Source organism: Erithacus rubecula, assembly GCF_903797595.1.
Source record: "Erithacus rubecula genome assembly, chromosome: 9".
NCBI lineage: Eukaryota > Metazoa > Chordata > Aves > Passeriformes > Muscicapidae > Erithacus > Erithacus rubecula.
Genome location: NC_136660.1, coordinates 31,393,649 through 31,407,369, shown reverse-complemented (window position 1 = coordinate 31,407,369; position 13,721 = coordinate 31,393,649). Strand labels below are relative to the sequence as shown.

General features: G+C 44.1%; 1 protein-coding gene across 1 annotated transcript; it reads right to left on the bottom strand.

The window, feature by feature from the left end:
• Positions 1-791: 791 nt before the first annotated feature.
• GPR26 (G protein-coupled receptor 26) lies at positions 792-13,254 on the bottom strand. The gene is made up of 3 exons (XM_079312701.1): positions 12,268-13,254; positions 7,703-7,816; positions 792-2,922 (listed from the first exon to the last, which is right to left on the bottom strand). The coding sequence occupies exons 1-3, from the start codon at positions 12,933-12,935 to the stop codon at positions 2,691-2,693; spliced, it is 1,014 nt and encodes a 337-aa protein (XP_079168827.1). The 5' UTR covers positions 12,936-13,254; the 3' UTR covers positions 792-2,690.
• Between the last annotated feature and the right edge of the window lie 467 nt (positions 13,255-13,721).

Sequence of the window (13,721 nt, the reverse complement as noted above, 5' to 3'; positions counted from 1 at the left end):
GGAGCAGCTCTTGCATGTGGGTCACAGACACAACAAACAGAAAATGCATATTGCCCAGATTTTGCACATGCAGCTCCAGATTTTGGGCACAGGTTGCAGCCAAACTTTACAAACTTTTTCAAAAATATTTAAGTTACAGATGGAAATTTCCCCACCTCCCCCCTTGCACACACGTGTGTTAGACAAGAGAACAGCTCTGCTTCATGGGCAGAGATAATAAATACTGTGCATTATTACATTTACCAGCATCATTTTAACTCACTCCAATCAGAGTGTTGGATAGTACATGTAATACTCAGCAGACAGATAGTTACTCATATCTACATTCATCACTGAGACACACATTTTAGAAAATTTTGCCAGTTGCCTGTAAGGATTCAGCTGAAAATCTAGCACTTAACAAGCCACAGTATCATATTTTGAGTATCCTATAAAATGTCATCAGGAAATGTTGGGGTGGCATTTTTATTTCGTGTACTGAGGCAGTTTGTCAAGCACCAGCATTTACAACTCCTGCTTGCTTCAGATGGTCAAAATATGACAGAGAGCTGATGCAAGGAAGGGGAAATTATATCTATTCTCTGTTATAAGATTAATTATAGAAGAAAGGCACCATGAAAGAGGGACAAATTTTTAAACACATACAAGGGGAGAGATTTATTGCTCATGGTGGGATATAAATCAACCAGTGACTGACTGTGATGCACAAGCATAATGAGACAAGTCCAGTGCTGTATTCTCCATCTTTTACTAGACATCCTAAGTGGACTATGTGTTTGGTTTTTTTTTTTCTCCTGGGAAATTAGCTTATTCTCTTTGAATTTGAAGGTTTAAATGTTTCTGGAGCTGCCCTTATTGTCATACAAACCTCCCACTGACTTTGGCATCAGCTCCATGGGTAAGTTTACAACAGCTGTGGACTTTCCTGGTGCAATTTAAGTCAAACATGCTCAAAATGGAGCTTTTTATCTTTTTAACTCAGTAACAATCAACTTTAGAACATCCTGTATTCTAACACAATCCAATCATCAATATGTCTTGAATTTCCTAAGAAACAAATACTGAACTGGGTGTTTTTATCTATTACACCTGAGAAAATTATGCTAAACCTAAAAAGCAAAATTATTAAGATGAGGTAGACTATTTAATCTGGCTAAGGGCTCATTTGAATGCAGTGTTTTAAATGTTAATTTAGGCTTTCTTAAATTCTGTGGCTATAATTATGTGTGGAGTTTATTGTAATCATGGTATTTTTTATAACTGAAATTAAGAATAAAGCTGAAATTTTTTGATTTACATGGTAGCTGATAATCTTCAGATAATAACTGAGGTGTTATCCCACATTCACTGACTTTGGTGTGAAGCCCCTCACTGAGTCCCCAGTCTGGGCTTTGTATCACAGGCCAGAAAATTCAACAGTGGACATTTTTTGCAACATGCCAAGCCCTTTTCTTGCATGAGAGAAGGTAGCAACTAAAAAGCAATCCCACTTTTTTTTTACAGCTCGAGGCCTTATTTCCTCAGAATGGGATTGACAGTTGGAATATGAGCAGGGATAGATGGCAGCACAGCCAGTTGTGCCAGCTGTTACTGAAGCTGCCATTGCATTATGAAGACTAATTAACCAAGCCTATTAAAAAATCTGGGCAGGAATCTGAGTGCATGGTAAATGTTAATAATGTTCCTATGCAGAACTGCAATCCAGTGCTATAAAGGTTTGTACTGACACCTCCAGAGATTTGCACAATCAGATGTGGATTCAGATTATTGGCTCCACTTTCATGGTGGAGAGGGGGGCCTATTATTTGTGCTCCATTTGCTTTGGAAATTATACTTGAAACTCAGATTTAGGCTCATCTTTCCTTTAAGCAGGAAAAAAACCCCATGATTAATAACTCCTCAGAAAAAGAGATTTGTTATTTTCCTCCTGGGCACAGGGCCCAGATCTGCAGCTTTGGGCAAAATCCAGCTATTCAGAGCTCAGATATATGGAAGGCAGGCAGGAGGCATCCTGACCTTTCCACCCTGTCTGCCATTTGTCTTCTCCTGAAATTTAATGGAGAGAATATTAGTGGGATTCTGTGTGAATAACTTCAAAAATTTAGAGAAGACATGGCTGAATCCAGCACACTCCAAAAGTGGTTTTTATCCTCCTTCAATTCTTTGGGATTCTTCCTAAAATATAAATCAGAAAAGGCTGAACTGTGTTGGGTGCTGGATGAATATTTAGTTTGGGGTTTTTTTTAAGCTTTTCCCATTAAGATATTTTTTTACACACAACCTTCTCAAGCCATTAGGTTAGGGTGGTTTTTGTGATGCCACATTGGCATCAGAGGGAACTTTACCTGCAGCCAATGACAAACACAGCACAAATATCCCTCTGCAGCTTTTTAGAATAATCTTGAGCCAGCAGCAATTTGCTCCCATTACCTTCATGAATCCCTCTGCTGAGGACTAGTTTGTTATCCACAGATGCAGCTGCTGATGGAAATCAATGGGAGATTTGTATTTATGGAGCCCGACCACGGATCAATAACGCTCTTCCAGTCGGAGGGAGGACGAGCAGCCTGCATGTCACTGGAGGGACTCAACCCTGCCCACAGCTGCCTCCCCCAAGCTGGAGAGCTGAGCAGAGCTCCTAGGGGAGTGCTGCTGTCCCCCAGTCCCCCTGTGTGTGCCAGCCCAGCCCCTCACTCGCCCCGCGGCGCGACGCTCCGGCTGTGCCGCTCGCCCGCCAGCGCCGAGGAGTTGATGGAGCTTCTCTTGAGCACCTTGTTGATCATGTCCTTCCACGTCTTCTTGTACTGGTGACGTAGCAAAGAGTACACAAAAGGGTCTGAGACAGCTTTGCTGTAAGCTAAGCACTTGGAGATGATGCCCCAGTGGGAGTTGATGTGGACCACGGAGGATAGTTCAACAAGTCTGGGGAAAGAGGGAGGGGGAAAGAGTGAACATCCAAAATTACAATAACCCACCCCAAACCCTCAAATTATTGCTGGGCAATTGCAACTATAGAAACTATAGAAAAGAAATCCCTACTCATGAAAATGTGTATCTTGTCCTCCTCTTATAAATTTTAAAGGCTGCAAACATAAACTTGGGGTCTGTTTGACAAAATGCCATTGTTTTGTCTCATGGGAGTCAAATTCCTCTGCTGTGAGCAAACGAAAAACCCAGCATCAGTCTGAACTCGTAGTTCTAGGCCTTCTCTAGAGCATCTGAGTCACCTCACTATTCCCACCCAGCCCTCTTGGCCAGTCCAGCCCCTAAAGAGAGCTCCTTGTCTTTAAACTCTTTGTCTGAATCATAGAAGGAAAATTCATCCCTGAGAGATGGATTGTACCTGGAATTAAAAAAACTGGCCAGTTCAAAGGGCAAGGATTCACATTTGTAACAATTTCAGCCAGATAAAACTTTTAAATAATATGGGGAGGGGAAGAGGGAAGAGCTCCATACACTGCTCATACCTCACCCAGATATTTCACTATGTACTGAGAGAGCAGAGAGCATTTTTGACAGGGAAATATTGATAACTCCCCACGTCTTTGAGCACCATCAAAGGGCAGCTCTGTTCAATATGCCTCTATAGCTGTTAAAACTATTGATTTTTATAGAGGTCAAACAGCCACGTGTGCTGTTGCAGAGCCACACATGGCAGATGAGATCTTTGATGGACCTGTCTGCAGCAGCAGATGTTCTGAAATCTGCCTGGGAAATACTTCAGTGGCTCACATTTCTCCAGACAAGGAGCATCCTCAAGGGTGGTTCCTGCAGCAGCAATGACCATAATGTTGGTATTTCGAGGACTTTTTTTTCCTCAGTCATTTTATTCCCATTTCATAACCTTTCACTACAAATCATTATTTAAAATAATTCTGTCAATGTGAGGGACCTTTCAGGTGACATGGGAATGTCACATGGAAATACTTGGGAATTGTTTGTGCCACTCCACTGGTGCTGCTGGGCTCAGAAGTTCTAAGATCCCAAAGAACCCTCATCTGTTCCATTTCTCTCTCATCCCAACTCAAAAAATGCTCTTTCAACCTCCCCTTGTAATCCATGGTCATTATCTTTCCTACAAAGATCAGAACTGAGACATGATTTTCATCTGCTCAAGTTTCCAGGTGGTCTCATCTGCTGTATTCCCTCTTTAATGAAATGCAACTTATGGCATCCACATTAACACGTTCTAAAATGAGAATTGACAATTTGGAAATTAATCATCTACCCAGTCACATTTGCTTTGTAATCTACCATGAGCCATCCTTGTTGTTCTCCACTTCATTTATTCGATGCCTGCTTCACATTCTGAATTTCATCATGTTGGATTTCACTTGGATGATTTATTTTTACTGAGTGCTTTACAGATGTGAATTTGATTATGTTTAATTAAATTCAACGGATGCCTTGAATAAGCAAAATATGACAAATTTGTGTCTGAGGCTCTGTCAGTCAGTTCTGGGAGACATTAGCAATCTCCATTTAAAGCACATCAAGTAGACACTTCAGGGTTGCAAGCCTAGACTTGCTAATTTTACCTTCATTGACTGATCAAATGAAAAGCCCACACTTTTATTAACAAAATCTTAAATATTTTCCTTGCGTTCTGTAAGCTTCCTTGACATTTACACATTTTTCAATTCTCATGTATTATTTTTTATGGTAAATTAAGTTTTCTGTTATCAAGCAGCAAACACAGAAATGTAGCCAAACCCTGAGCTATGCATTTCCATTTCATGTACAAACAATTAAATGTCAGCCTTTCAAGGCACATCACAGGATTTATTGCCTTTGAAAGGTTTTGTTTCTCATTTGTGAGGGAAATTATATGCACAGCTTCCATTTCCATGAAACGTTTCAGCCTAAAAGAGACATTTTCAGTGAGGGAACATTAATATTTCAGTGCTACCTGTAAATTAAATTTTACAGTATCAACTACATAATTCCCTGGCTTGCTTTCATAAGCCTCTCTTCTACTGTCTGCTCTTCAAACCCTTTTTATTTCAAAGCTGTAAGCTCTTTTTCTGTGATATATTGCTCATATTTAGAAGCTTCTAACTGTGTAGATTGTGTCATTTCACATGGCTAGCCAATTATTTTATTTCCCCTTCAGTAAACAAATGAGAATGCCATGTTGAAGAGTGTGACCTTGATCTCTACACACATCATGCACACTGCAAATCCTTTATTTACATGTGCAGTTAATCACTACACTGAAATATTTTACTGAGCTTGTGCCCACCCAGCTGGGATGCTGAAAAACACAAATCCCAAAAGAATTCTGAGCTTCTGTGTGCCCAGGCAGGATCTGCACATGCAGAAGGCAAACAAGAGTTTATAAACAGGGTTTGCTTACCCTCTATCCCCCAGAGATGATACAACAGAATTTTAATCATTTTCTGCCTGTTCTGTAACCTGAGGGCTTGGGACTATGAACTTCTGCCTGCTATTACTTCAGGATTTTTAATTTAAGGCCAATTTCCTCACACATTGACAGCACTTATTAACTTACATGAGCAAAGTTCTGTATTTCAGTATGAAATGCCTGCAGTTGGAAATGAATATTAGAAACTTGTATAACTTATCTTCATTTTTCTTATGAAAAAGTTCCTTGGAGAAAAGTGGTTTGGAGCAAGTATATTTAATTGCATAATGATAAATATAGCAAGGGAAGAGATGTGTACCAGTGGGTTATTTAACAAAACAAAAATAAGCTATGCCTGGAAATATCTGATGTGGGGGATTACACCTGTCATGATTCTGATACACTACTTAAGGTCATCCACTGAACTAATTAGAAGGGTGTTTTATTGATAAATGAAGTGCTGAAAAAAATCTGATTTTTACCTCAATGTGATCTGAAAAACTCTGTTTTTTCTGGTTTACCCAGAGAAGCATTTATCTGTCTGGGGTCATGAGCACAACTCCTCCACTCGTTCATGGAATATTTTTAGTGTGGAAACAGGAAGATGTGATAGTAAAACCTTGTGATTTGCTGCTGTCAACCCCCAGCTCAGGGAGTGCTTAAAGCATGTTTAATTGAAATATATTGCTGATAAGGGGAGGCTGAGCAAGGCACTCCCTGTCCTGAGCTGTGATTGATCATGTCCCTCTTGAGAGAGCAAAGCACTGGACATAATCCAGAAATTACTACTTGCTCACACGATTAAAATCCAATTTTCCCAATCCCCTTGGTGCCCAGGGAGGGCAGGGATGAGTGTGCTGAAACACCCAGCCCTGCAAATGTCCAGAGAGATCCCTCAGGGGATTCCTTTTGCACAGGTCACAGTCTAAAAGAACAGGAATGTGGGAGACTTCTCCCCTCCTGACATGCCTGACCAGCTCCCCCTACCCCAAAAAACATCCTCATGCACCCAGGCCCTGCATCTGTCCTCTGCTCACCATCACCCTCTGAGGTGAAGCAGTTCATTAAAGTGATCCTTGTACAGACTAAAGGGAGGAGGCTCAGGATTTCTCATCCCCCTTTTCTGTATTTTGAGGCTACTGGGACACAAACTGGGATGCCAAGGAGTGAAGAGGAGGTGGGGAGGTGGTGCCTGAGTGCTGAGATGCCTCTGGAGGAGCACAGAAATACTCCTGACAGATCTGGTTAGAGCACTCAGTGTCACTCAGATAAGCTGCCAGCTATTCTGCAACTGGGAGGATTTTCTTTAAGTTCAGAGAGCCAGCATGAAATGAAAATTAACCATTTGCAAAAAGACAAATACTTCAATATCTTACAGCTTGAGGATTAAGGCTAAATGTCCTTTCATGCCATTTAAGTGTGTGGCTTGAAGTGGTGTCTTGTGGCTACGAAGTGAAAGGGAAGGTAATTCTAGTAAATTACTTTAATTTTATAATTCTGGAAATTTAGGGTATTACACTGGTTTTGAAAAGCTCAAGGTTGGCCAAATGTTCCAATATACTAACTCTTAATCAAGATTTTTCAATTATTTTTTTCAAGGTGAATCTGAGTTTGACTGAGGTCAGCTCCACTAATTTCTACTTAATAGTATTGGAATAGGAGCTATCTTAACTTTTTTTCCTTTCTCTGTTGTGCATAGCAGCATCTCAGTTTTTTCCAAAATCTCATATTAAGGAATACAAGCTGTAAATTTCCTTCAACAGCTAGATAACTTTTTTTTTCTGGATGTACTCACTTCCTAACACTTTTTATTTCATAGGAGAAATTTAGTGTTTCCCACAGGAGCCATTTCCAAAGATAAACTGCTGGATAGACATCTACCATAAATCATGAGGAGATTCTTCAGTTATGAGCACAGCTTTGATATTTGATATTTATGACTAATAAACCCTAACCAATCAGACAAAACTGTTGTGGATTATGTTCACACCTCAGCTGAATCTTGTTGACCAAATTTTTACACTCTGAGCTATTCAGGTGAGTGTTTCCTGGACTGGGAAGTCAACCAGAGCAGTGGGTAACAAGAACAAAAAAAAAGTCTGCAAAACCTAATGGACTGACTTCCTAAATCCCTCCCATGCAAGCAGCACACTGACTGGGCTGAGTGATCACTGTGACATTTCACATTTGTTATTTCAGTAAACGCAGCCTCCGCTACAGGAGTGAAACCACACCAGATTTCCACAGGAGACTGGGATCCTGCCCTGGCTCAGAGTGCCCAACTTCCCTGAGCCAGGAGCACCTCAGCAGCCTTTCCCAGCATGTGGGCTCACTCACCTGGTGATGACATAAGGTGCAAAGCAGAGGATGAAGGTGCCAATAAAGGTGCTGATTTTCCTGGTCGCGCGCTGCCGCCGCCGCCTCTGCTCTTCGAGACAGCGCTCCCGCACGCTGTGTGACACCCAAACAAACACCATCAGTCACTACAGCCTGCCACACCTGCACTGCCCCCACCACGGGGTGATGGCAACAACCTGCTGGAATTGCACAAACAACAGCTGCACTGCTGTTCAATGGGACAGCAGCAAATATCAGTGCATTGTCATCTTGCCCTCCACGAAGTTACTGATAAATTGTGCACACACATTCCCATCATATCAATTCATCCATAGTGAAATTGGTGAAATTCGTCCTTGAATTCAGTTTGCAGCTCCTTTTTTGAACTACTGTAAGCTGAATTAGCAGGCAAGATGATACTCAGAGATTTGGAAAGTGTCCAGAGGGGGATAGGCAGCATGCTTCTTCCCTAGAAACAGCAATTCCAGCACCACTGCCTTGGAGAGGAGAAACTTCCCAGCAAGATAACCAACAAAACAACAAAATCCTAATGGGGAAAAGAACACTCTGAACCTTCAGCCCAACGTGGGAGCTGCCCCTGTATCCCATAGCTGTGAGCTGTGTGGCCACAAACATCCCATCAGATCTGCAGGGCTGCAGTGCTGAATGCTCCGCAAAACAGGAATTGTTTCATGAATCCACAGTCCTGGGATATCCTCACTGCTCACCTCAAGCCAGCCCTGTTTCTAACTATACAGGTGCAAATTAGTCACACCTTGGGTTTTTTTCCTATGGCATTTTGGGACAAGAGCTTTTCCTTTGAGTTTTGTGTTGGTGCTCTCAGCAGCTCTGAAAGCCCTCAGTGTGCCAGCAAGGAGCACAGGGCTGAGACCTTGCTTTCAGTGCAAAAAATCCCTGAAATCAGCACATTCACTCATGAAAACTGTTGTTCATGTGAAAGCTCATCCTCTTCCTCTGTCTGAGTGGCTCCTGTGCTCCCCATGGTTTCAGGGAGGGTGGATGAGTTCCTGTCTGCTCCAGGCAGGTGGATGGGGCAGCACTGATGTCTCAGTGCCAGGACTGCCTGTGCCTCAATAAACCCCTTTGGAAAGGTCAGATCTCACAGAGACACAGTCACTTCTCAGGCAAACTGAATGGGCTGGTCCATGTCCTTTTATATATATTTTTATTATTATTATTATTTTTATTTTTTTTAACCCAACTGTTTGGCATTGGTCTTCCCATTTTTGTTGTAAATTTTTAATTGATGACTCACTCTCACAGCTCTGAGGCTCATGGCCGTACCCTTACATTATTTACTTCATCTGTAAATGTTTTATCACCATCCAAACACATGTTGTGTCCTGAGGATCTCAGTGTTTCAGTGATCTTGTGGCAACGAGTTCCCCTGGTTTTGTTAAAGAAAGTGTTTCTTTGGTTCCACTCTAAACTTGTCTTACATTGCCAGGCCCCAGCTATCATGCTGCAATGAAATAAATATTTGAGGAAAAGTTTGTTCTTCTAACAAATTGTCTTTCTCTTAAAGAGTATGACACATTTAAAGGTGTTACATGTTCTATGTGTGAGTTATTTGCAGCTAGAAATGACAGCTGAGAAGGGAAAAAAAAGAAATCCACCTTTTCAAGGGAACTTATGTGCTTTCAATTCTTCAAGAGCTGGAGAACTTGGAGTATTTTGATGTGCAGAAAAATGATCTGAGAGTTTCACAAGCTTTGTTTAAGAGCTGTGTCATTAAATTCACAATATCCCAAGCCCATGGCAATACAGGAAAGTGAATCTCCTAAACAGGATCAATTAAGGTGCTGTTAGGCAGGAGTGGGTGCTGTAATTTTTGTCTCTGTTTCCCCAGTTACATCTTTTCCTTTCTGGCACATGCAAAGCTGTCTCTCACTCCTGGAGCTCACCCATGACTCTCCTGGTAGACTGAAATCCATTTCTTGTGTTCAGACTTTCCAGATGTATCCAATAAATACCACATCACAGAGAGGGGTTTTTTTTATCTCACTTCTTCATGTAGACAATGTACACAGATTAATATTTTGTTTTTGCACACACTTTCATGCACTAAGATAAGATACATGTGAGTTCCAGTAGTGACATCAGTAACAGAACAGGATTATTGACTAAGCTTTCACTTAAAGATTTTAATATCCTGGGAAATCTGAGCTATATCCCTTTGAAGGTTTGGTATTTTAAACAAAGTTTATGGGATAATGGACCTTAAGATGTAGAGCTGGATACACCAAAAAGATAGTCTAGATAAGTTGAATTAAGAAATACATGGGTTAAGCACTTAAGTGAAGTTTTGCCCAAATCTCCCACAATACCCAAGATATTTTGGTGTCAAGAACAAAGAAAAAGCAGAATCCACTAAGAAAGCCTGAGCTAAGTTGAAATGCCACGTGCCCCAAGCATTCACACAAATTTGTAGGATATTTGGAGGTTTCATTTGTGCTCATCTTGAATGATCTTTAGGAGATCACTCATATCTCTCTGAGTCACAGGTAATAAAGCCATCTGTCACAACACTGTCACTAGACCCCCCTGCAGGTGCATTCTGAGGCACAGGAGGCAGAAAATTGTCTGTACTCATTTCCCAGTGTTGAAAGTGGACCCTGCAAAGAGCCAGAGGAGTCAGAGCAGTCCAAAGTGGGATTGCAAACTCTGTTCTCCCATTTGGACTCTCCCAGCATGCAGGGCTGTGCTGTCAGGTACTCCAGAGCACCCTGGAGTTGCCTGTTACATAATGCCAATGATGCCTTGGAAATGTCAGGCATTTCTGAGCATCACTGGCTGTTCCAGCAGAGCTGCAGCCCCTGTGCAGCTCTCACAGGAGGGAAGGTGACCAGATCTGCCCCTTCCAGCAGCAGGAGCTGTCCCTGGTGAAAGCAGGAAAGTGAAGTACCCAGTTCTGTAGGGTAGAAAAGAAACTAAAACTCTCCTTCCTTAGAGAGAGGCATGAGAATAAGCTGATGCCAGAGGTAAAGGCAGAGGGGCAGGTTACTCACAGCAAAGTGACACTGCTCTGTCTCCCCTGAAGAAATGAAACATCACTCCCCACTGAATCCATCCCGCAGTGAGAGGATCACAAAATGCACAAACACCCTCAAACCAACCTCAACCAGAAAAAATGCAGAGGAGGAGAAGCAGCACTGAGATTTTTGCCCTTTTACTAAACTTTGCTGTGCAGTCCAGGCATACTTTTAGCATTAGGCAAAATGAGTGGGGTTTCAGACAGCACTGGTGGGTTTCTGGCACTTTCCTGGGAGTAACCACCACATCCCCTCATGCTGCAGGAACTAGGGCAGTGGAGGCACAGTTCATCAACCAGACAGCACACAGGGCAGGAGGGTGTTCTTTCCTCAGTGTGAACTTGGGAAATAAGGGAAGATTTATACCTGTGTTTCTCAAGAGCGGCAGCAAGACTTGCCCAAAGTTCTGCTCTGCATTCTTGGTCAGCAGACAGCTCAAACAGCTTAACAAGAGAATTCTGAGCAAATGTTTCTGTTCCTCTCAAATGTGCTGCTCTGCCCTGATCCTTCCAGACTTATTTGTCTTAGCCTCAGGCATCCCCAAGCCGTGACCTGTGTTTGAGGACAGCCACATGTGCTCTGAGCCCTGCAGCTCTGCTCCTGGCTGCCTGCAAATGGAGCAGAGGGGAGCAGGGATGGTCAGATGGGATGTGTGGGACTGCCCTCTCTGTCTGCTCTCTGCTCTCCTCTCCTCCAGGCAGATTTCTTCCCTGTGCCACACACCACAGCCTGCATCCCTTCCAGATCTGTACATCGATTATTCATGAGAGATTTGTGGCTTGTGCATAATCCCTGGTGTGACTTTTGCACACATTCCTCTCTCCCTGTTTGGTTCTTGCCTTCCAGCCCACAATCCTGCCAGTCTCTGGGGACTTCTCTTGTCTTGAGGCACAAGGGACTTGCCTAAAATCTCTCATTTGAAATGAGTTTTATACATCCCTTGTTTCTCACATTAACATTGCTGCCGAATTCTCTCTCACTTAAGGTTTAAGTACAGGCGTTCCAGCACATGAATTTTGCAGATGTAATTCCCTTAAGGATTCTGCCTTCAGGAATGATAAAGTTACTGAGAGCACAGCAACGGGGAAAGTGCTGGGAAAAGGAGCAGCAGGCAGTGCTCAGCTTTCCTTCCAAACTCCAAGGGACATGTGCAGCCTCCTCCCTCTCAGGGATCCAGCAACGGGGTTTGGGCTGACAGTGCCCAAAATATGCAAAGTTATCGACCACTAAATCCACCTTCAGAGACAAAGGGCAGAGATGTGATTGCTGTCTCAAAGGAAAGTGCATGCCTGGCCAAAACTGCCTGTTCGTTTGCTCTCCCTCCCAAAACAAGTCCTTGAGCCTAACAAAAAATGAGTCCTGCACCCAGAGAATTAAACACAAGTGAAAAGAAGCATGCAGAATAGAAACCTGCTGGAAGGATGGGTTTGTTCCCCCTTCCCCATCCCGTGCTGTGAGACAGATTAGTCTCTGTTTACCACCACACTGAGCCCCCTCCTCACAGCTGCCTACCTGGGGTGGATGTCCACAAGCAGCACCAGGGTCTGCATGGTGATCACATCGATCCGCTTACAGTGGAACCGTGCCACCTTCAGCACCTTGAGATACGTGAAACACAGGACCACGAGGGACAGCAGGAAGCTGAGGGCGTGGAAGACCCCCGTGAAAATCACAAACTGTGTCCTATCCTCTGGTCTCTTGTTGTAGAGCGTGCAGGAGGCGTAGAGGTGATGGAAACCCAGCCAGGAGAGAGAAGCTGCCACGATGGGGAAGGACGCCGAGTGCAACCACGTGTAGCTCAGGATGAGAGCAGCGTCCCGGTACCTCATCTTGGAGTGGTAACTGAGAGGGAAGACCACAGCAATCCACCTGTCAATGCTCAAAGCTGCCATGCTCAGCATGGAGCTGGTGGTGAGGAAAGTCTCCAGGAAGCCCACAGCGTGGCAGAGCTGATCTCCTCCCGGCTGACTTTTGTAAATGATCCCAGCCAAGGTCAGGGGCATGCTGGAGACGGCCATCAACAGGTTGCAGAAGGTGAGGTTGAGGATGAACAATCCCGGCACCTGCTTGCGGATGTCGGCGCTGTACAGGAAGCACATCAGCACCAGCACGTTGGCCAGCAGGGCCACGAGCATCAGCAGCACCACCGCCAAGGCCAGCAGCAGCTCCCAGGTGCTCATGGTGCTGCAGTCACAGCAGGGACATCGAGAGGGGGACCATGGTGCGGGGTGCCCCCGGCTCGCCCCCCTCGCCAGCCCGCCTGCCCTGCATGCCCTCCCTGCTTCTGGAGGAGCTCAGCTTTCTCCTCCAACCTCCCCCTCCTCGCTGCTCCTTTCCACGTCAACGCTTCCCGAGACGTGCACAGAAGCACTGGGAATGCCCATCAAACTGCAAGGAGGGCTCAGGAAATATCAGCAGGGCTGAACCACTGCCTGCCGTCGGTCCATTCTGAGGAGCTGCTCTCCTCAGATCCCTCCTTGCCAGCCCCCAGCTTGCGAGTGAATCTCCCTTGCTTTCTGCCTCTCCCTCTCTTTCTCTCCCCTCCCCTCTCCTCCAACCCTCGCTCCCTTCCAGGCTGAATGCAACCTGCTTTTTATGATCACAGATAAAAACCCCATTAATGGATTAAAGCATGCACACTGCTGGTGATTCGCAAACGTGATTATGTCATCCCTGCTCCACAACCCCTCCCCTTCTCCTTGCGACCGTGACTAGACTTTCCTCAAGAGAAATCCCGTGCTTTCATTTAATTCATTTAGCCATTAATTTGCAAACGAGCCTTGTAACCGAATTCCTGCACTCCGGCGTGTTCCCTGCATTTCAGCGCATCACTTGCAGCGCTGCTGCTTGCTCTCAGCCGGGGCAGGGGCTTTCTTTTCTCTTCATTAGCTGTGCTTTAAGAGATGGGGGGAAAATGGATTTATTCTGCTACTTCTCTGGAGCTGTCATTAGGCTACGGGAATGGT